This window comes from Myripristis murdjan, chromosome 9 (assembly GCF_902150065.1).
Source record: "Myripristis murdjan chromosome 9, fMyrMur1.1, whole genome shotgun sequence".
In the NCBI taxonomy this organism is placed as follows: Eukaryota; Metazoa; Chordata; class Actinopteri; order Holocentriformes; family Holocentridae; genus Myripristis; species Myripristis murdjan.
Window position 1 is genome coordinate 15705151 of NC_043988.1, and position 21536 is coordinate 15726686.

General features: G+C 41.4%; 2 protein-coding genes across 3 annotated transcripts in view; one reads left to right on the forward strand and one right to left on the reverse strand.

Moving 5' to 3' along the window:
- The first annotated feature begins 730 nt into the window (after positions 1 to 730).
- ccnh (cyclin H) lies at positions 731 to 6409 on the forward strand. Of its 2 annotated transcripts, none has more exons than XM_030059627.1 (10): positions 731 to 920; positions 989 to 1143; positions 1300 to 1422; positions 1506 to 1579; positions 2005 to 2218; positions 2338 to 2501; positions 2992 to 3062; positions 3203 to 3311; positions 5945 to 6008; positions 6163 to 6409. In XM_030059627.1, exons 2-10 carry the CDS (start codon positions 1027 to 1029, stop codon positions 6187 to 6189), a joined length of 963 nt encoding a protein of 320 aa, XP_029915487.1. In that variant the 5' UTR covers positions 731 to 920; positions 989 to 1026; the 3' UTR covers positions 6190 to 6409. The 2 variants fall into 2 exon arrangements, with proteins under 2 accessions (XP_029915487.1, XP_029915486.1); XM_030059626.1 differs by having other exon boundaries at positions 732 to 920; positions 1019 to 1143.
- Positions 3817 to 21536, reverse strand: part of rasa1a (RAS p21 protein activator (GTPase activating protein) 1a) — a 35694-nt gene continuing 17974 nt past the window's right edge. The window contains exons 3-25 of the mRNA XM_030059625.1: positions 19414 to 19549; positions 18851 to 18921; positions 17785 to 17902; positions 16721 to 16752; positions 15910 to 15962; positions 15565 to 15715; positions 15343 to 15421; positions 14933 to 15056; positions 14556 to 14712; positions 14340 to 14427; positions 14166 to 14246; positions 13020 to 13177; positions 12827 to 12903; positions 12470 to 12642; positions 12106 to 12265; positions 11053 to 11195; positions 9787 to 9902; positions 9569 to 9655; positions 8971 to 9038; positions 8780 to 8868; positions 8506 to 8583; positions 8242 to 8376; positions 3817 to 7622 (exon numbers count right to left, since the gene is read on the reverse strand). Coding sequence (XP_029915485.1) covers positions 7539 to 7622; positions 8242 to 8376; positions 8506 to 8583; positions 8780 to 8868; positions 8971 to 9038; positions 9569 to 9655; positions 9787 to 9902; positions 11053 to 11195; positions 12106 to 12265; positions 12470 to 12642; positions 12827 to 12903; positions 13020 to 13177; positions 14166 to 14246; positions 14340 to 14427; positions 14556 to 14712; positions 14933 to 15056; positions 15343 to 15421; positions 15565 to 15715; positions 15910 to 15962; positions 16721 to 16752; positions 17785 to 17902; positions 18851 to 18921; positions 19414 to 19549 — 2458 coding nt within the window. The 3' untranslated portion in view covers positions 3817 to 7538. The remainder of the gene's footprint in view (positions 7623 to 8241; positions 8377 to 8505; positions 8584 to 8779; positions 8869 to 8970; positions 9039 to 9568; positions 9656 to 9786; positions 9903 to 11052; positions 11196 to 12105; positions 12266 to 12469; positions 12643 to 12826; positions 12904 to 13019; positions 13178 to 14165; positions 14247 to 14339; positions 14428 to 14555; positions 14713 to 14932; positions 15057 to 15342; positions 15422 to 15564; positions 15716 to 15909; positions 15963 to 16720; positions 16753 to 17784; positions 17903 to 18850; positions 18922 to 19413; positions 19550 to 21536) is intronic.

Genomic DNA, 21536 nt, shown 5'->3' on the forward strand with positions numbered 1-21536 from the left:
AAGACTCAAATCCAAATCCAAATTGGAAACAGGTGTTTAAATTGCCAAAGCAAGTGTGATCTAAAACTAGCATTATATAGAAGTATACATACAAATACAGATAACTTTTTTTTTTTTTTTTTTGCAAATTAAACTTGCAATTAAAAGTATATAAATACAAATAATAAGCTCCTATACAAACAATGCATTATGTTTTTAAAATGAGTGTGTGTGGAGATATTGTTCTGTATGTTTGTACAGTAAAAATGTACAGAGATCAGTGCTCTCTCTCTCTCTCTCTCTCTCTCTCTCTCTCTCTCTCTCTCTCTCTCTCTCTCTCTCTCTCTCTCTCTCTCTCTCTCGTGTGTAGTGAAGCATGCAGATCAAAGGTGGCCACGCGACAGTGTAGCACAGCTTGAACTGTCAAAAACAGCCCATCAGCTGTAGGCCTACTCTCTCTCTCTCTCTCTCTCTCTCTCTCTCTCTCTCTCTCTCTCTCTCTCTCTCTCTCTCTCTCTCTCTCTCTCTCTCTCTCTCACACTCTCTCACACACACACACACAGAGAGAGAGAGAGAGAGAGAGAGACATTACATCACATCAAGTCTACTGTTTAATATACACTTTTTTATTTTTTATTTTACAATTCCTTTGGTAGTGTACTCATGACAGTCAAGCCCATTCGAAATGAATTGAGATATTCAATCACATTTATTTTGCGCGCTCTGTCCGTCATTACGGTACAGCTCCTTCGTCATCAGCAGGGAACGACGCCGACGACGTACAAGTCATGCGACGCGCATCCCTTGATCTTGCTGATGCTGTTTATCTCGTATTTTACACCGTCAAACGAGCTGCCTTTAAAGACTTCACCGTCATAGCACAATATTAACATCAGTGTTTTGCTTTCGGGTCCGCTCGAGTGTATGTTTGCGTGACTAAAGTAAGTAAATGCACGGTAATGTATCGTGAGAGCTAACTTCACCCTGTCAGCAGGTTGTTTTTTTTTAGCTGCCTTGTTGCTGTTTTGCTTCTCCTCAGAAACAGCCATGTTTCACAACAGCTCGCACAAAAAGTACTGGCTGTTTGACAGTGAGGACACCGTGGAGCAGCTGAGATGCAAGGCCAACATGAAGTTCCGCAATAAAGTGCTCTCCAGTGGGAAGGTGAGCAACGCCGGGCCGCTGTGATGAGAGAGACTCAGCTCACTGTGTCATTAGCGCTTACATCCTCAGTATTACACGGTGGCGCTTGGTGATCCTGTTTGTTTGTGTGTGTGTGTGTTTGTGTGTGTGTGTGTGTGTGTGCGTGCGTGTGTGTAGCCTGGGGTGAGTGAGTCCCTGTTCCTGGAGCGTCATGAGGAGGACGTGTTGTTCAGACACTATGAGAGGAGGCTGCTGGACTTCTGTAACGCCTTCAAACCTGTGATGCCAAAGTCTGTTGTGGTAAGCTATGGGCTCTCTCCTCACCTACTGAGATATGAGTAACGTAAAGTGTTTTCTCACATGTAAGCCATCTACATCCACAGGGCACCGCCATCATGTACTTCAGGAGATTCTACCTGAACAACTCACTCATGGAGTATCACCCCAGGATTATAATGTGAGTAGCCACGGTCACAGTAAGTAATGAACAGTGCTGGACCTTGGCAGCTGGGATAAGGATAATCTCAAGTTTGAAAAAAGTGGGGTTTGGTGGGAAAGTATAATCTGTTGTGCCCAGTGTATGGTAGTCATGCCTGTAAGAACACGAGTTTAAAATGTGGTTGAGGGAACAAGGGCATGTAGATGGGGGGATTAGAAGCAAACACTTCACACACTTTGAGAGGCTGCTTAATACTGGTTCTTGATGCTGATTGTGGCCAGCATGCTACTAGTTTCTATGTTGGAATTAACTGCTTTTTTCTTGATGTTAGAGCCAACATAATTAAGAGAAAGTGAAACCAGTTACATGACGTTATTGAATCATTTAGCGTGATTGAATCTCCGTCTCAGGCAGTCTGTCCCTTTGTGTCACCTCCATTTCAGGCTGACGTGTGCATACTTGTCCTGTAAAGTGGATGAGTTCAATGTGTCCAGCGGGCAGTTTGTGGGCAACCTTCTGCAGGAGACGCCGGCGGGTCAGGAGAAGGTTGTGGAGCAGATCCTGGAGTATGAACTCCTGCTTATCCAGCAGCTCAACTTCCACCTCGTGGTCCACAACCCCTACAGACCCATGGAGGGCCTGCTCATTGACCTCAAGGTGGGTAGACTCCCAGAGAACACTGAACGTCAGACTAATGGAGGTCAGCTGAGTGCTACCATTGCATCTGACATTTTCCCTCACTCAGGAAACTGACTTCTAATCTGTTCTGCCCTCAGACGAGATACCCTCCACTGGAGAACCCAGAGTCTCTGAGGAAGAGTGCCGACGACTTCCTGACACGGGCGGCCATGACAGATGCAGGGCTGCTGTTCCCCCCCTCTCAGATTGCCCTGACAGCCATTCTGGGCAGCGCCTCACGGGCCGGCCTCAACATGGAGAGGTGGGGCAGAAGCAGGAGTAACGGGGCCACAAGCACCAGTGAGGGTGTCAGCTCAGCTTGAATAAAAAATAAATTATAAAGTATTTAAGAAAAAAATATCATTTCCTTAAATGATCTACATAAAATGTAAAGCTTACTTCACATCAGTGGAACATTTTCCATTTTCAAAAGTTCAAACATTGTCAATATTCAACATTAACTATCACCAGCTCTTGTCTCTTAATAAGATTAGGTGGAAACAGGCATAATTCACATAGACTGCTGCGAAGTAGGACCCTCACTACACTATAAAACATTTGAATTACTCCTTTTTTCTTGTATTTTTTCTGTATTTTTTATTAAATGCTAATAATCTGTTGACAATTCATGCATTCCTATAGTTATGAAGACTAAAAGGGAGCATGTTCCACCAAAGTGAAAATTCACTTGATATTTTTTCTTGAACATTACAATGAAAATAATAGCACTTGTGTTTATTTTCTATGCCCAGTTACCTGACAGAGTGCATGGGACTGAAAGAGGACAAAGAGACCCTCTCCCAGTTGTACGACTCAATGAGACGTGAGTAAACTGCACCTACAAGTTGCTATCACAAGATGGTGACACTGAGCTTTGTTTTTAGTAGAGGAGCACTGCTTTAACAAATTATTGAATTATTTGGTTATGTATGCCTAAACACACTGGATGCTGTTCTCATCCAGGGATAAAAAGCCTCATAAAGAAGTATGAACTCCCCAAACCTGAGGAGGTGAATGTCTACAAGCAGAAGTTGGAGAGGATCCAAGCTGAATTCACCACCAGCTCAAACAAGTGAGGAGATGATGATGATGATGATGTTGATGTTGGTGTGCCCTGTTTGTTCTAAATTACAAAGAAATCAAAACATGTAGCAGTCTATCGTGACACAATATGCTGTGGTATTAAAGTCACAGCACATGACTTTATTGAGGAGCTGGAAAAAAACATTGGTGTTATCATATATAACCAGAGATGGATTAAAGGTGCACCATGCAAAATTGCTGAGGATTGATTGAATGCGGTTTAGTCTCAACTGATAAAAACCTCCTCCATCAACCCTCAGCAGTTTTGCATAGTGCACCTTTAATGTGGCCACTTAATGCCATAGACTCATATTGAGTCGATTTCTTATTCAACGTGATATTTGGTAACGTGCCAGTGTTTATTGTATATTATTTAAATTCATGTTGCTCAGTGAGTGCATCTTCACAACCTCTTAGTGTAGGCCTTTGTCACAGTGCAGTTTGCCCCCCACCCCCCCATACACCCACATTAAGAAACAGACTTTACACTGTCATACAACAGTTTTCTAACAGGTTTATTTTTTTGCCAGGTTGTTGTATCTAAGATGCAAAAGGTTCAAGGTTCAGTATCAGGTAGAAAAATAAAAAAGGAACACATCATCGGCTATATGAAATACAGAAAGGAAGTACAACAGCACACCACATTCCTACCCACATCGTCCGTACTAAGTAGCACAGCTGATATTGGTATCGCTGATGAGGAGACTTAGGCTTAAACATCATTCTTGATTCTCTCCATCGTACGCCAGTTGTCTGTTAACACTTGGTGAGGTTGGTGAGGTCTGTGGTATCTTAAGTGCATCTACAGTAAACAGTTTGGTAAACTCTTGAGCTATGACAGGCACAGATTCAGACATTTTTGCAGCCGTTTGGATCATCAGGCAGCAGTCATATGATATTATGTCAAGGCCAGCCCATATGACTTGGAGCTTGATAAATCTGTGCATGGCATGACTTCTCAGGATGAGTCTATATGAACACGGTCAGTGCAGAGGTGTACTACAACACCAATGGCGGTAGGATAGCAAGAGCGAGAGAGAGAGAGACTGCAAATACATGAAAGCTTTTGATCACATCCCCAGGCTTAAAGGGAGCTTTTGTGACGTTTCTTAGAGCAGCATATATGTAGGCCCACACACTATAGCAGTTTCTGTTTAGGGTTAACACATGCACAGGACAGGTTACAGATATCCTCTACAAACTCTGTTAAGACTATCATACAAAGTTTGCTACCATTCAACTCTGTTCAGCTATCATACAGAAACACCTTTACTTCCATACAAGCCTAAGTAGGTAATATCAACAAGCAAAGCAGCATATAAAAACATATATTAACAAGTGGTTCTGGTGCTGTGTTAATTCATACACAAAGACAGTGTAAGTTGTAAATGGTAATGGTTTCAAGGAAGAGCTTGTGTCGTAACGTCAAGTGGAGTAGGCTAGAGGTTGGTGTGTAGAAAGGGAGTTAAGGCTTGCGTTGTCTTGGAGAGAGGTGCTACGTTAAAATTCCCTGATGACGGCAAATAACGCTACTTCAATGCTTTGGATCGCCTTTCCTCTACTGTCCGAGTAGGTTTTGTCAAGAGTTCCTTTGTTGACAAGGGAGCGAAGGGGCTTAAAAAAAAAAAAAAAAAAAAAAAAAAACATCCTCCAGATCAGGATGCCCCATTTGCCTGCCTCCATGTCAATCACGGACATCAGAGCAAGTGGCAGGTGTACCAGAATAAAGGAAGTCAAGGTCAAGTTCAAAGATCTGCGTGGCTGCCCTCTAGCTAACAGTTGACTGTATCTCAGGTCCATCTTTGCAGAAACCATTTCTTCAAGGTAACGTGACCATGCCCCTTGTCGAAGTCTGATCATAGTTCAAGTTTACACATTGTCAGAGTCTGAAGCATTTTGGGAAGGGCTTTGGAAAGACGGTTTTCAGGTCTGCAGCAAGTAGTATGCCCATAGAGAACGAGTCTCCCAAGCCATATTGCGTTTGAACTGCCAGATATCTAGGCTACATGCTCGGAAATACAAGTTCACTTAAGTCTTCGGTCCTGCGCTTCACGCCAGGAAGAGGCCTGGCTTTTGGCTGGGTGGCTCTGTGGTCAACCGCTTTTTGACTCTCAGGTGCCGCTCAGTTTAATTCACATTACCTGGATGGCAGCAGCCAGTGACATGATGGTGCACTCTGTCCTGTAAGATAAAGGGCACATGTTGGTAAAAGGCATACACTGATAAAGTCATGAGTGTGCATGAAAATACTCGCTGTTCAGAGGCTGTCAGCCCACACGAAGCTACTGCACATTGAACTGACAGAGCAACTAAACACAAAACATGATGCTTATGAAACTACAACTACTAATGGCACTGATCATGAAGGTGTAGTGGAAACTAAATGCCACATACTGTACCTAGATGGCTGTTGACAATGGACTTGAAGGGAGGGATGGTTATTCAGGGAGACAACATGTGGAACAGAGTTCACCAACAATTACAGCTTGCAAAGACAACTTGTGATTCACAAATTTCATAGCTTTTACAAAACCAATTTGAACCTAAACATGCTGCTCTATGCTTGAGCTAAAAGTAACATTTGATGATTTACTCATAACAACGTATATCTCTATATTACAGCAAAAGAAAAAGAGGATATGAAGATGACGGTCATGTGGCAAAGGAACCTCGCATGACAGAGGAGGTGAGATGATATTCTGCGTTAAAGGCTGATAATCTGGCCAGACTGAGTAAGATTAGATTGATTTTGTCTCGTCAGTCTTGGAGGAATGTGTTTCTCCTGGCAGTGGTGTCCATTTTTGATACAAATCAATTAATCAGACTTTTTTTCTTTCCAGGAGTGGACTGATGAAGACTTGCTATGAACATTTATTTGTATTTATGGTTTTGAATCCAAACTTTCAATAGCAGTATTCATCTGTCTGTGTTAATGAAACACAAAGGACCAAGTTGTATAGAAAACATGTGGAGTGTGTCTTTCAGAAAAATGCAGGCCAGATATTTACTTTTGCAGATAACATTAAGGTGAAATGTCCTTGGTTTCCCTTCTTTCTGTAAAAAGAATAAAAATATTTTTCTACATAATTTTATTGTGCCGTGAAGTTTCTGCAGCTAAAAATAGTCCTCGGTATTAATACTTTATCATTATGTAAAGTAGATGTATGGGAAGAGGAAACAAAGGTACTATGGTATTGTGTGCACAGATTTCTCCACGTTTGTCTAGGGACAATGAACGACTCCATTATCTACTTTACAAAAAAAACGTTTTAATAAGTGCATGCATGTCTGATACAATCTGTACTATTCGAAAAAATTTACTGCTGTAAACACTTTCATTAACTTGGTTTCTCTGATTATGTGTCTTGTCTGGCATTGAGAAGTTTCAAGAAAGACTGAACCAAACAATCAAAAAAACAAAACAAAACAAAAACAAACAAAAAAAAAATAGTTGATACAATTGGAGAAAAAAATTCAGCTTATCTCAATTATATACTCATGATTCCAGCAAGAGAATTTATTCTTGATATAAAATAACCATACTTTCTGAAAGATTTTTTTTTTCCAATCTAGAAAACAAAAGGAGGAAAAAGAACAAATAGACAGAAATGCTAGTTTCAGCACTTTGCGGATATTGTCACGACCATAAAATAAATCAGTCACTAATTACAGTATAAAAAGCATTATCGCTCATAATCCAGTTATAAGAAAAGGGGACAGGGAGAACTAGCTTCTTCATGTCAGTTGACTGTCCTTGTATTGAGCAGGAAGTGGAGATACACTTTGGCAACCTGTGCTGTCAAAAACACAATGTGGGTACACACAAGCTTCTTTCTGAAATCATAATATTTGGCCCTCGTGATGAGGGGAATGAAATGTACCCAAGTCATGGAATCATGAACACAGTTTATGAGGGGAAAAGAACATTTTTTCCTGTGCATACAGCTGTCAGTCACTGGTGCAAGTTTTTGTGTTTTTGTTAAGTACTGCGTCGGTTGTGTTCGGCTGCTGTTGTTGCATAGCTCTCTTGTGGCAAACGGGACAAGATGGCAAGTGGATGGGGATGGGCGGGGCTATCGGAGGAGGAGATGATGGAGGGTGGTGGAGGAGGGGTTGCCATGGTGATGAGGATAGAGCATGCTAGGGTCCCCTCTGTGTGCTGCACTCCGGATGAGGAGACTTGACGGAGGGATGGAAGGAGAGGAGGTGTGCAGTACTACCTGTTGCTGTTGGACATGGCATAGTGAACCTGCCTCTGCTGGAGGAGCTCTGTGATGGCCAGCAGCTTTTTCAACACATGCTATAGAGAGAGGGAAGGAGGGAGGGAGAGGGGGAAAACATAACATTAGGTGAAACACATAGCAGCTGGACAGTCGAGAAATTCCACTGAGGAACAGATGAACAGTAGAAAGTACAAAATGGGGGTGTAACGCTTCATTCATTACATCGACCATAAATAACATACAACTACATCGATCTGCTAGAGGGAACAAATATAATGGATCGCTCTGACTTCAGCCTGAACTGATATCAAATGCTTTGAGTTGGATCATTCTCACCTCCTAAAAAGAACTCACATTGATCTAACAGAATGCTATGTGTTACATTTTTTAACATAAATAAAGAAATTCTGTTGTCTCATTTTTTTTGTTTCACATTTCCAGAGAAAAAAATGTTATTACAAGTGTTAAATGTTAAGTGTTCATTTTTTCCTCTAAACTTTTTTGTGGAGGGTTATACTGAGAGATGGGGCAGAGAAACAAGAATTGCATCAATGGCAATACTGAGGAAAAGGAGGAGCTGTAAACTGGAACTCAAACAGCAATCAGTGAAACACGTTCTGAGAGAAATACAAGTGAGCTAAATGTCGTCATAAAATTCTCCTGAAAACGCCTGGCGTGATATCATCAGTGTCTGACCTGCTGGGCTCCCCTCTCGTTGCTCAGGGTGCGGAGCTCGTCTGAGTGTGTGGCACAGACCTCGTGCAGCGCGGCCAGGTCCCGGGACAGGTCCGTCCTAAAGTGCTCTGTGGCTTCAGGGAGGTCAGGGACGTTCTGGAAACATTCGAGCAGTCAGAGTTGATGATCCTTTCAACATACGCACCAAGGCAGCACTTGAGGTCTGCATGGCAGGACTTAGAGATAGGCTACCATCTGATCTATAGCCAAAGAAAAGTGACTCACCCCCAACTCATCCAGAAACATGATCATCCTATGTTTGTTGTTTTTGATGAAAGGGTTCACACCCTCCATGTAGGGCTCCTGTGTGAGGATAAAAATTTTGACAAGTCTATCACAACTGAGAAAAGACATATACACACTCCCTTTCCAATCAAGTGAACCCATCCTGAACATATGATTATTATATGAAACTGGACAGAAACTACTTCTGTAACTGCAGTTTACAAAATTTAGCACATTTCTGAGATGAAAACAGTTCCAGGTGGACAGTCTTTACCTTGGCTCCAAACTCCACCAAGTTGGCCAGGTTCTGCACAGACTTAGCCACCAGAGTGAGGGTCCTGCCCGCTGTTGAGGATGGAGGGTCTGTACAAAGAGAGAGATTTTAACACAAGACTCACATCAGCAACATGCTATCAAACAGTAAACAGTAGGAAAATATGTGTGTCCTTTTGTGTAGAAGCTCACCAGCGATGATGTTGAACATTCGGGGGTTGAGGATAGCTGGACAGATCAGTCTTAGGAAGACAAAGCCACTGCAAGAGCCAAAAATAAGTTCAGTTAGACAGTGTCACCTCCTACTTTATTACTTGCAAAATCATACATGTGAATTAAATTGTGTGTCACTGGTGTAAGTTAACCCTCTGGAACCTATACACATCGCTAGTGCACAAAATTCCACAGACTTGATTTTAAGGAAATAAAAAAAGCAGAAATATAAAATATAAAACAAAAGCCAAAACTAATATAAAATAAAAAAAAAAGCTAAAACTGCAAAAGGAAGAGTAAAAGTAAATAAACAACAATATATAACAAAAATATATAACATTTTTAAAATTTGAAAACAAGCAAACAAAACAGGAAATTTCCTTTAGGTTTCAGACGGTTAAAATCATACAGATATGATGACTCATTTTCACCCTCTCAAAAGGCTATGAAAAAGGTGACACTGCCACAAGTGAATTTGTTAGTATTTGTGTGTGTGTGTGTGTGTGTGTGTGTGTGTGTGTGTGCGTGTGTGTGTGTGTGTGTGTGTGTGTGTGTGTGTGTGTGTGTGTGTGTTTACCTGACGACTCTGGTCCTCATGGTGGTGTTGGTGGGCCATTTCTGCTGCACTGATTTCTGCAGACAGCCATAGATGAACCTCAGTGTCCTGAATGGGTCACCACAGAGAGAATGACTGAATGAATATTTGAGGGTGAATTTACCTCAGTGGTATTCATGTGGAATGCATGATAACAAAAAAGGAAAAAAATGTTGTGTGTATTTAATATTTGCTCTTACGGTGGCAGGATCTCAGCAGCCATGAAGATCTTCTCCACCAGTTCAGACAGGATGGTGAGGAGATGAGTCAGGTTCAGGTTCACATCCTCGTTTTTCTCCAGTTTGGAAGGGTTCAGCTTCAGACGGAGGGAGGGAAGAAGAGAGAGCAAGAGAGAGCGAGAGCGAGAGAGAGAGAAGGAAAACCAACAGAACAGACAAATGAGTTCATCTGGATTCTTGATATATGATAATGAGAGCAGATGAAAAAAGAAATTTCTCTTGATACGACTACAGAAGGAAAGACAGTTACAATTACATGAACAATGAATCGATGCTGCAATACATTGCAATACTTAATCTTGTGAGACATTATCGATTCACTTGTGCCAAGTATTGACATTTGAGCTTTCACCTTAATTTGCACAGATAGCACATTTTAGTTATTATGAGGCGCATTTGCTCCCCGCTTTTGGGTATTTTTAAGCTGCACAAAGCAATTTCTGACCACTAGAGGGTGCTGAGAGCTCAAACCCCAGAGTAATGACTCTCACGCTGCAAGGGATCATTTTAAAGTGAAAACAATGCATGTCAGATTGCCTTTACAGCTTTAACTGGAACTGTTGTGTCACGTTACAGTCTGAAAATTATTTTGCCTTTACCACGGTATTTTTGCTTCTTCAGTCAAAAGTTATTGTGATGTATCATGGCTGATTATCTTACAATATATTAACGTATGACAGAATTGCCTGTATTGTGATACCATCATTATCGTGGGTGAAATATAGTGATAGTACTGTATCACAAATTACCCGGTGATTCACATCCCTAATTACATACAGTATTGACACGTTAAGTCTCAGTTAGATATGGGTCAAGCACAGAACAAGAATGGAAAGTGTATTTATAGTATTTGCTGTTATAAATATGAACCAGCAAAGTTTTATGAATTAAGGAACTACAAAACAATGGCCTATTTAGTGTCACTGTGTATTTACTCTCTATTTACTGGCTGCAGAGCCTCTTGACATTCATCCCAGCTGAGGCTCACACATTTCAGCAGCCTTGAGACCACAGCTTTACTGATGCTGTGTCATTGTGACATTTTTTTCCATTACGTCTAGATGGCGGCCTTGTGGAGCCAAAACACTGATATGGCCTTACAAATGCCGTGTACTCAGCCATGTACCACAGATAAGTGCAGTGGAAAATAGCCTGCTGACTTGTCCTCTCTTGTACTGCTGTGAGAGAGGAAGAGAGAGACAGAGAGAAGCCCACACCAGTTTCTACCTCGCAGGACTGTTTGCTCTCCATGATCTTGAGAATGGTGTCTTTGAGAGCGTGGTGGACAAATGGTGTGGCTGTGGCCTTCATGTACTGCTCCATCAGCGTGCTGGCCAGCGTGGTCGCCCTGAACAATGTTGTCGCCTCGTCTGGCAAGAGAGTAGGAGCAGAGGAGTTCATACCAGTGTATGGATACAAGTGTCCATGTATACATTTACTCATAAAGACATAAAGACATTCAAATACATTGCAAAGTCCCAATCCATCATAATAGCAGGTCTTTTGGGGCTGAGAGAGCAATTTTAACAACACAATTGTTCTGGTTCACTGTGCGCTCAGTATTCATCTCCGGGTTGAGTCTAACTGCAGAAACTCTTTCTTCACTTTGTGAGAGCAAGTCGGCTAGCTAAGTAATATAGTTTTCATTGTCACAACCATACAGTAGTTAATGTTTAATCTTAAAGGGAAATATACTGTTAGTTCATACTAAACGAGGTAACTACAGCAGTACATAGCCCTAGTTAGCCAAATGGAGGTGGCATGCACAAGTGAATTGCAAACACTCCCTTCACCTACTGCACAAGTTGCATGCCAAGAATATACAATCAGTAATATTGATATTGCCTAGACTGCAAAATGACCATAATCTGTCAGCAGGGGTTCACGAGTCAAAGTTCAATGTTCTCTCAATAGATGCAGAGAATTCAAGCTAACTTAAGTAAAATTTGCAACAGCTACAACCTGGACAGCTAGTCTGGGTTGACCAGTTGACATGTAAGAATGATGCTGACTGTAATTCCATTCAACCAGATGGCTAATCCAATTATTGCTGTGAAATGTGAGTTCTTATATCCTTCAGGCCACTGTGGCTGGCAGGAATGGGAGGGATGTGAGAGTTTGGAGAGGAGCTGAGACTAATAGAGGGCGAGATATGGCTATCTGATGTTGTAGTTCTACTGGCTGCCACTAGATGTTATTAAAGATTCCATATGACTGATTGTTCCATTAAAGCATGCCTTTTCCTGGTATCTGCCGTTGTTTTAGGCATGCATTTCTTACCCTCCATGTTAATCTCTCTGTCATTGAGTGTCCTGAGTAGCGGGGTTTCAGCTCTTTCATGCCTGAAGATCCGCAGCAGGAGGCTGGCTAGCAGGGTGCGGTCCTGACCACACACATGGGCCAAGGCATAGATCACATGGAACTCCTTCTGCAGGATCATCTGCAGAGGAGGATATACACACACACACACACACACACACACACACACACACACAGAGAGAGAGAGAGAGAGAGCGAGAGAGAGAGAGAGAGAGAGAGAGAGAAAGACAGAAAATGAAATCAGTGTCAATTTGGGTGAACAGAGCGGACCAGTCAGCGGACATTACTATCAAAACCTCTTTTCCAAGCTCTTGCCAAATCAGACCTCTTTGAACTCGTTGTACTCCTCCTCAGGCATAATCTTCTCCATCGAGTAGCGGGCGCGCACACGCAAGGAGCCCGGCTCGATGCCCTTCAGAGGCACGTGGGAGCTGAGAGGAAACCACTCGTCAATCATCTGGCCCTTCTGCAGACGGTTCAGCTGGCAGCGCATGAACACTGAGAGGGATGGAGGGATGAGAGATGTAGAGGGAGGCACAGACAGAAGGAGAGGGAAAGATAGGATAAGAGAAGGGTGAGAAGAGGAAAGGTGAGTGCATGCATTGGAAATTTTGTGGAGATGTACATTTTTTTCTGACAAACTGGGTTTTCATAAATATGTATAATTCAAAGATGTATTTACATATGTCGCTTTCTTTGCTCTTCTTTGTCTTGTTGCTCAGGCTGATTTCAAATCTGTTGATGTCACTTGACAAGTCGCTGAAGGTAACGATAAATATTTTGGATTATTCAGTAAACAAGTGGGGAAAACACAGCTTATTAGCTGAGAAATGGAGATGAAGGAGAGAAACTGCAGCAGAGGAAGACAGACTCACTCAAAGATGAACTCCTCAGTGAAGACAGGGTTCTGGCCCTCCCTCGGGTGCGTCTTGGCCACCTGGACGCTGTTCAGGTAGATGTTACAGTAGGGGTTGGTGAAGTGCTTCACTGGCAGCTTGTGGGCCTCCTCCACATACAGCACCAGGCTGCTCACCTGGGAGAAAGCAAACAGTACATGGAGTTCAAGACATGAAATGCACATAGGGGGACACAGGGCTGTAACAGTTACTTTATATTATCGTGAACATTTCAAAAAAAAGAAGAAAAAAAATCACTGATTAGTGTTTCCCATTGTCAGGTCACCATGCGATACTACCTCCTTACTCATTTGTTGTTTTTATTTTGAAAATGGTTGTAATGAGTCCTCAAGCAACCCTTGAAAGCACAGACTTAAGTATAGCCAAGTGCAGAATTATGGGAATATATGAACATGATCGCCTTACAACAGCTGCACAAGCTTGGTCAATGTATACTGAGTCATAAATTGGGATCTTTGGTACCAAATGTGACAAACTTAACACTTATTTTGAAGCTAAAATAGCCTTATTTCTGGTGCTATCCGAATTCTGCCTGCTTGATTATTCTGCATTTTCATTTGAAATGAAAACACTGCAATACAGACAACAGCAGAAAGTCTTCACTGCAAAAGTGTATCTGCTAGTTTACTCCTCTTTTTGCTGAGTGCTTCCTCAAGCTTATTGTGGGCTTAAGTGCAGTATTAGTAAAGATAACATTAGTTTCATTTTCAATCACCTGGAATGATGAAGCCTGACACAGGGGCACTGCTTACATTCCTTCTTGAGCCAATAAAAGCTGGAATAATCATTAATTAATTTAGCTATGTAGAGGCCCTAGATTTTATACACAGGTATTTTTTAATCTTTGAGGCACTTAATGATGCTATAAGAATCTCTGCATCATGTTCAAGAGCACTTAAACAGGACTTCCAGCTGTTGTGAGGACTGAACTTAAGACCTCATGGTTACTCGAGAGTCTCTCTAACAATCAAGCAGGTTTACCATTAATCATCGCAAGTGGTCTTGAATAACTCTGATGATAATCTTTTTTCCTGTGGGCAGGATCCACTTTGCTATCTATAATTTTGCCTCTTACAACATGACCGAGCACTGGCTGATGACTACCTGTCTTAGTCTTTTGTTAGAGGTTGGCTGGGTGGGTTTCCTCAAGTTACTGCAGAATGTCTGAAGGCATTTCATCCAGTCCTGGAAAATAAGAAAACAGAGCACAGTGAGTAAGATAAAGTTTTTAAATTGTTTTTAGACTGGCTTTTAGACATACGGAGGCTCTCCCATTACCTGTGCCTGCTCGGGAACCTCCCCCGCAAAGTAGAAAATGTACTGTTCCTCACTAAAGTGCTGGACCACAATCTGGAAACAGTTTGGCCTGGAAAACAGTTGAGAAAGCTCTACATTACTTTGAACCAGATGACACCATCATTAAGAGCTTCTTCTATGAGGCCTCAGAGAGCACCTCCTTAAATTAAACTAATCAAGAGTATTTTGGTGCCTCACCTGCCAAACAGACTGTCGTGCACACCGTACACGGAGCACACACTTAGGTCAATCAGCCCTTTGGGTTTGGTGGCTCTCTTCTCGCTCTCAAAGTAAATAAGCTGGGCGTCATTGCCTTCCAGGATGAAGTAAAGGTTCTTCCATCTCTTTCCTTTGCCTTTAAGTGAGATAAACCAGACAAGAGCTCATTCTCATGGTATCGGCTAGACCCCTAAAACAGCATTTACTGTGAAGTAGTATTCCTGCCATCTCAAATTCATGACATCCGTCTGGCTTATTTGGCTTGTGTGGCTAACAAGGGGTTATTGAAAGCCTTTATCAACAGTCCTCTAACATATTTAACCTAAGTCATTTGTAAGTAAGTGGAAAAACTATACCTTTGTTGAATAGGAGGTAGCCTTTCTTGACAATGTTTTTGTAGAAAGCATCTTTTGTTTTCCGTCTGATAGTGTTATAAATTTCTCTTCCATCCACGATGTCAGTGAGGACTTGTTCCTGGTGCTGGAAACAGAAACAAATCAAACTATTATTCAACCACAAAGACAAAATCAATTTGGTTGTCAAAGGGGTGTTTTTTTCCCTTCAATTTCCACTTCCCAATGGAACAGCCAAGTGGACCAAGTGCATAAATATGACTGGATCTACAATGCGATGGGTATGAGTATAAATGATGGGAATAATAGCAAATCTACCTGGTCCACTTGGGGTTAAATCTGATTCAAAGTGCCTGTCATCCCTATTCAGGTTAACTTTTAGTTTCAAACTGACAGCACTGCTATGGACTTACCTGCACGGAAACAGCTTCTTTCAGGTTGTAGCCCTCAACAATCTGCTCTTTCTTGTAATGGTCGATAATGCCATCAACACTGCCAGAGGGAGAACAAGAACAAGATGCAGAATAACAGTTACACCACTAATATGTGAGTCAACGTGTATTTGTTTTCTTTTTCTACAGTATTATTTAACTTTAATTCTGTTGTGCTAACCACTGGCATACTGCCACACATACCTGTTGTAGTATCTCCCCCCCATCATGTACTGATTGTTGGGGGTAGGGCAGATCTTAAACCTTTGGATATTTTCATTGGTGCGAAAAAAGAGGGAGTAGTCCCCAGGTGTGTTGTCTGACGGCCGGACAAGGAAACTGCCCACCTGGCCGACTACGAGAGAGAGTGAGCGAGAGACGGGGAGATAAGGAGAAAGAGAGAGATTTTAGTGCATGCTCAGCAGTATATTATGATAAATGGATTTTGATGTTCAAAACATAATTCATAATATTCACAGAAAGAAATGTGAGATAATGTCACAAGTGATTAATAGCTTAAGCCTGATAAAAGCAAGAGAGGAATGGTACCTGTCATCAGCAGGTTGTAGGCCTCTTGCTTGCTGATCTTTCCATGATACCAGCTGTACAGGAAATGCAAGAACATTACAACAAAGAGACACACACAACAGAATTAGCTCAATCAACAAAATGCAGATGTTCAGGTGGCAACTTCAACACTACAGCCTCTCAACACAGAAATATAATTAACTGCTGACTTCTCAGTTTGGGACATTCATCAGAACAAAATGACTATTCAGTGCTTCTTGTATTCTTGTATTGTAAGTATTCACTAGTGTTATCCAGTGTGTAGATGTAATCCCTGTTACGTTCAGAGGTGCTAAAAGCAACTCAAATGTAAACACAATTTAAATTCCTGAATTCCCTCTTGCCACTCAAGCCTGCAGGCATTTGGCATGAGTGAGTTGTCTCACTTTGAGTCTTTCACTAAATAATTCTTTAAGATTCTTTGAGTTGAATGACAGAATAGGTCAGGAGTCAGTAATGACTCATACCGTATACGCTGTACGACCAGGCTCCTCTGCTTGCTAAAGCAGAACATGAAAACATAATTTATAGCTAGAGGACATGGCAAACATTGGTTGCGTGCATGGAAGCAACCATAGAGGCTGAACTAACAGGGGCGTAATGAGCCTCTAATGATAGGTTGTCTAAAAATAGGAGCTAAGCAGCCACTCTCACAAAATAAAACTAAGGATTAAGTCACTGCTCCAAACGAAGTAATGAGTGTAGATGTCAAAGCCTTACATCCTCCTATGGATTTTACACATTGATCAATTATACAACACTTAGAAAAATAAGTTCAGTGTGTTTGACTTACACTTTGCCCTCATGTGGGTCCTCCTCTCGCCCCTGAAAAACATCAGAAACAGAAATCTGTCAGCCAAGCTAACGGACTAATGCCTATGTGATGCAAACTGGCAAGGAGCTTCATCATCACTACATTTTAATCACAGCTCTGGGTGCTACACATGGCTATTTGGCTTCACACTACCCTGAGTGTAGTGAAGTGATGTCACTGCTGAGATGCACAGAGTTAACTTTTCATTACTGAAATGCAGTCGCAGAAGACAGATTCAGATCTTTTATTTAACTAAGAGCAGCAATACCACAGTGTAAAAATACTTTGCTACAACTAAAAGTCCTGATAGTACTAAAGTACCTTTAGGACTTTGGTACCTTTAGTAAAGGTACAAAACTATTAGCATCAAAATATATTTAAAGTAGCAAGTGAAGGTGCTCATAATGCATAATGGTCCATTTCAGAGTCATATATATCATGTTACTGGACTATAAATATTGATGCATTAATGCGTTGATCACTTTAATGTTGAGGTGGAACTAATTTAATTACTTTATATTTTGCTGGGTATAATTTGTATCAACAATCTAAATCTGCAAAGTAACCTGCAACTAAAGCTGCCAAATACATGTAATGGAGTAAAAAGTACAATATTTCCCTTTGAAATGTAATGAAATAGAAGTAAACACTCAAGTCAAGTAAAAGTAGTACTTGTACTTGTAATTGTACTTGAGTAAATGCACTTATTTATATTCCACTACTGCTGAAATGCATCCGAGACACACTCTGACTCTCTATCCATTACTGGGAGATCTGACCCAGATCTGCCAATAGTTCTGAAATGAATCCTGCCTTTGGTGTGCTGGACAGAAGTCACCACTACTTAGTAATGACATGACCTGTATACACTCAGAATAAACGATAAAGAGGCACTGAGACCGACTCTGCTCAGGATAGGTTTCCTGACCTGCAATAATTTTGTTTTTAAATATCGATCCACAATACTGATCTTGGCCAGTGGCCTATGCAGACATCACAGCTAAGCAATGATACACACTGTCGCCTTGCTGAGCCGTACTCACCACCTCCTCTACCAGATCCTCCACGATGAGGCCCTGCTCCTCCGTGCGAACATTAGTCACCCACATCCAGCCATCATCCAGTTCATTGTGAACGATAAACATGTCCCCTTTCAGGAAGCTGGACACACACAGAGTAAAAGGGGATATTAAAAAGAAGAGATATAATCTGTTGCATAAAATTGCACAGACTGCCTGATTAGGGAAAACAGGCACAAATTTGAGCATGTGAACATTTCACACTAGAGGCTACATATAATTGCTGGTTGTTCTCTTTTTTCCCCTAAGTATGTATTAATTGGTACTTTAACCAATTTACTTTTGAATACATTTCCTACTGGCTGTATCTCTGCCTTATTATGTTTTATTATTCTTTTTTATGCCTTCCTGTATAGCAATTTGTGAAATCTGCTGTTGGAGTAGTACACAGTACTACATAGAGTTTATTACTATACAATCTTACAGTCGCTGTCCTGTTTTGGGGGGCAAAGCATGCCTATCTTTAAAATGCCGTTAAACATGTTAAATTTGTTTAGACTGCGGTACCATAGCCAAGCCACCAGGTGTCTCCTGTGAGACACACAACATTTTAAATAGAGACTGCATGTCTCTCCATCCAGTTGAGCCTGTGGCTGGTTGGCGGACACGGGGTCATGTTTCAGGGTGAGGCCAGCTTCAGACAGATGTTTATCAGATTTGGGAAATCAGGGATAGCTGGGATCATCAGTGAGTGTGCCTACTGCTGATAAATGGCAGGAACAAGACTGTTTTTTCATTAACAAGTCAGATGATGGGCTTTCCAGTCTGCTGTGAGGGGAATAGCAGGCAATGTTGAATTCTTTACAAGCCTGTTTCATGTCAAGAGATTAATGGAAAACTAGGTTGCTTTTGGGGAACAAAATGATTTCATTTTATATTTCTGGACTTTGGAGAACAACACTGCTTGTTTGCTGCTGAAATGTTTTGGGCCATACTGATAAAGCTACATGGAAATACCATGCGGCTGGATAAACAAATGTTATGTTTCAATCGCTCCATCAGAAAAACAGACGTGAACACATGGACTCACCTGATCTCATCAGTTTCTGGCACTTTGGTGTATGGAAGTATGGCCCTGACTCTCCTCCTGTCCTCTACAGGCTGTGGAAATATACACAGAAAGAATAACAATCTCATCCTTAGCATCGCCGACCTTCCAAAACACACATCCGTGCTAACCCCCCCCCCAATTATCCCACAAAATCAAGTTTTCTACTACAGCCCCCTCTGGGAGATTTCACACTCCTCTAAAGCAGGTAATTAGCATTAGTGTGAGCCTTGCCTTAAACAGTTTTGAATATTGCCTGAAGGCAAAAGACGAGGCGAAAAGCAAGACATGGAAAAAATAATCTCTTGTACACTGAGGAAGTGGTTGAAAAAAGGAATAAGGGTTACCTTCAAGCTAATCAAAAAGACGTCTGTTATTTCCCCATTCAATCTTTTCACCCTCAGACTTTTCATTAGGGCAAGTTATACATTTCATTTAATATTTTATTAAATTAAGACAAAAGCTTATCCCTCAGAAAGCTTGATGGCAAAAGAAGAAGACAACATCTATGGACGGTCTGAAACCTGTCCGGGCTAATCAGTCACCTCTGGGGGCGCCACTGGCGATAGCAGCTTTTCTCCTTTCAGCAGGCAAGACACATAGCTGTAGTAACCAATCAGGTCAGACAGAGATGAGAACCTCCGCCCGCCGATGTAATAGTCTCCACACATGGCGATTATCCTGTAGAGAGGACGTACGGTAGTGACAGAGGACAGAAAGGTTATTGTTAAATACAGGCAAATAGCTGCATAATGAAAGCAGGACTGGCAATGAGAGCGAACTACTCTATCTTGACTGCCTCTACTGTTTTTCAACATTACCCCCCTGCAGACAAAGCATGGGTATTATCAAATACAGAGTACATACAGTAAATACATATATTTACACATAAGAGATAGAAACATACAGAGAGAGAAAGAGAGAATGAGACAGGAACGCTGCCCAGCAGAATTTAACTATCATGACTCAGATCATTTTTTGTAGCTTGAATAAGAACCAAGAAATTGCTCCAATAAGTTCTGACAACGGTGGGTAAAAGTACTCCTGTCTGCCATCTCCCAGTGGGAAGTCAGTAATCCTAATTCTCTGCTTATCTGTTGACTGCATCTCTGATCATGGGTTAATCACACACATACTTGCACTATTGCTCATTAGTTGCAGCCACAATCCAAGCACAGCAAACTCTCGAGGTATGGGGCAACGCTATTAACCTGATGTTCATAGTTCCCTTATAGGAGGGCTACTTCCTCCCAACATCAGTGACATCATGCCTCTGCATGACAGTGAGCAAGATGATGATGTCATTGTTGTTTAATTAGCAACAGTCCGGTGCACAAACCCAGTGAGCTGAGAAGGATACACTGGCAAGGTACAACTATACAGTAACCTGAGATATAGCCTTAATACGCTGATGTTAAACATGTGCCATTTGCTGAGACCCGGCATGCGGTGGTACTTCTGACACACATTTTGGGGGGGTTTAATTTTGTGTCATGAACAGTTGCAGTCACATTTTAGTCATGTCATTCTGATTAAGTCTACTGCTAATTTAGTCATAATTCAGACGTTTTATTTAAAGGCCTAACACTTTGTTGCTTGCTTGTAATACACAACATTCTCCATACTTTACTGTTTAACAGTCATATTGATATTAAAAGTTTGATGCAGCAAATGGCAACAATTAGGTCAGCTAGTCTAGCCTATATGACGCAGTGTGAGGTAAATGTAAATGTGTGCAGATGTGCATGAATATGACTGGACCAAGACAGAGAGGAAAGAAACTTGATTCAGTGACTGATGTTTTTGTTTTGTTAACATGTCACCTGTCACTACCTGGAATTTACTTGAAGTCATCATTTTTCAAGGTATCTTATCATTTACCATCATCTGTCTTTGTCATTTGGGGTGTTTGACAAATATTAGTCACAATGTTCACTGACTAAATCAAAACCGCTAGGCACCTAATCTGTGAGCTGAAACAATTTAGACCTTAGAGAAACAGACAGAAATGGAGAGAGAGCATATCCACATATCTGCATATTGCTTTTGATTGTTTTATACCTATGTTACTCATTCATCTATTTGTTTTTTTCAAATGTATATTCACGTGCCTTGCTTTGGCAATATACTTTGAGTGGTTAACTTGTCATGTTAACAAAACACCTTCGAATTGAAACAGAAAGAGAAATAGAAATAGAAACAGTTAGAGAAAAAGTCTGAGCCCTCTTGTGTTGTAAGTACTGTTACATGGTGCTAATGTATCCAGATACTGAATATAATACATTCAATGAGGGGGTGGACAGGTTGTAGTCTTGTCTGACTGACTGTATGGTTATGAGATACTCTAAGGTATTGTTGCTTGTCAAGTGCGCTGTCCTTTCTTTCACTTGAGATCCACCCACACACCTCCCATCAAACAAAGGTCTTCTGCCTCTCACAACCTGCACACAGACACACACAGCCATGGTTTCTGGCAGGCAGCTATGTGTGCGAGTTGATGCACATGTTAAATACATTTGGCTCAAATTTGCAGAGCTAGTCTATGTGTGACTTGGTGAGACACACTGCCTAACTTAGTCTGCAACAGACATGACGAGCCCCCAGAAACCACTCGTCAAACTTAAAATGTATTCTGTGAAATTTTCTGACTCTAGAGTCCACCAAATGT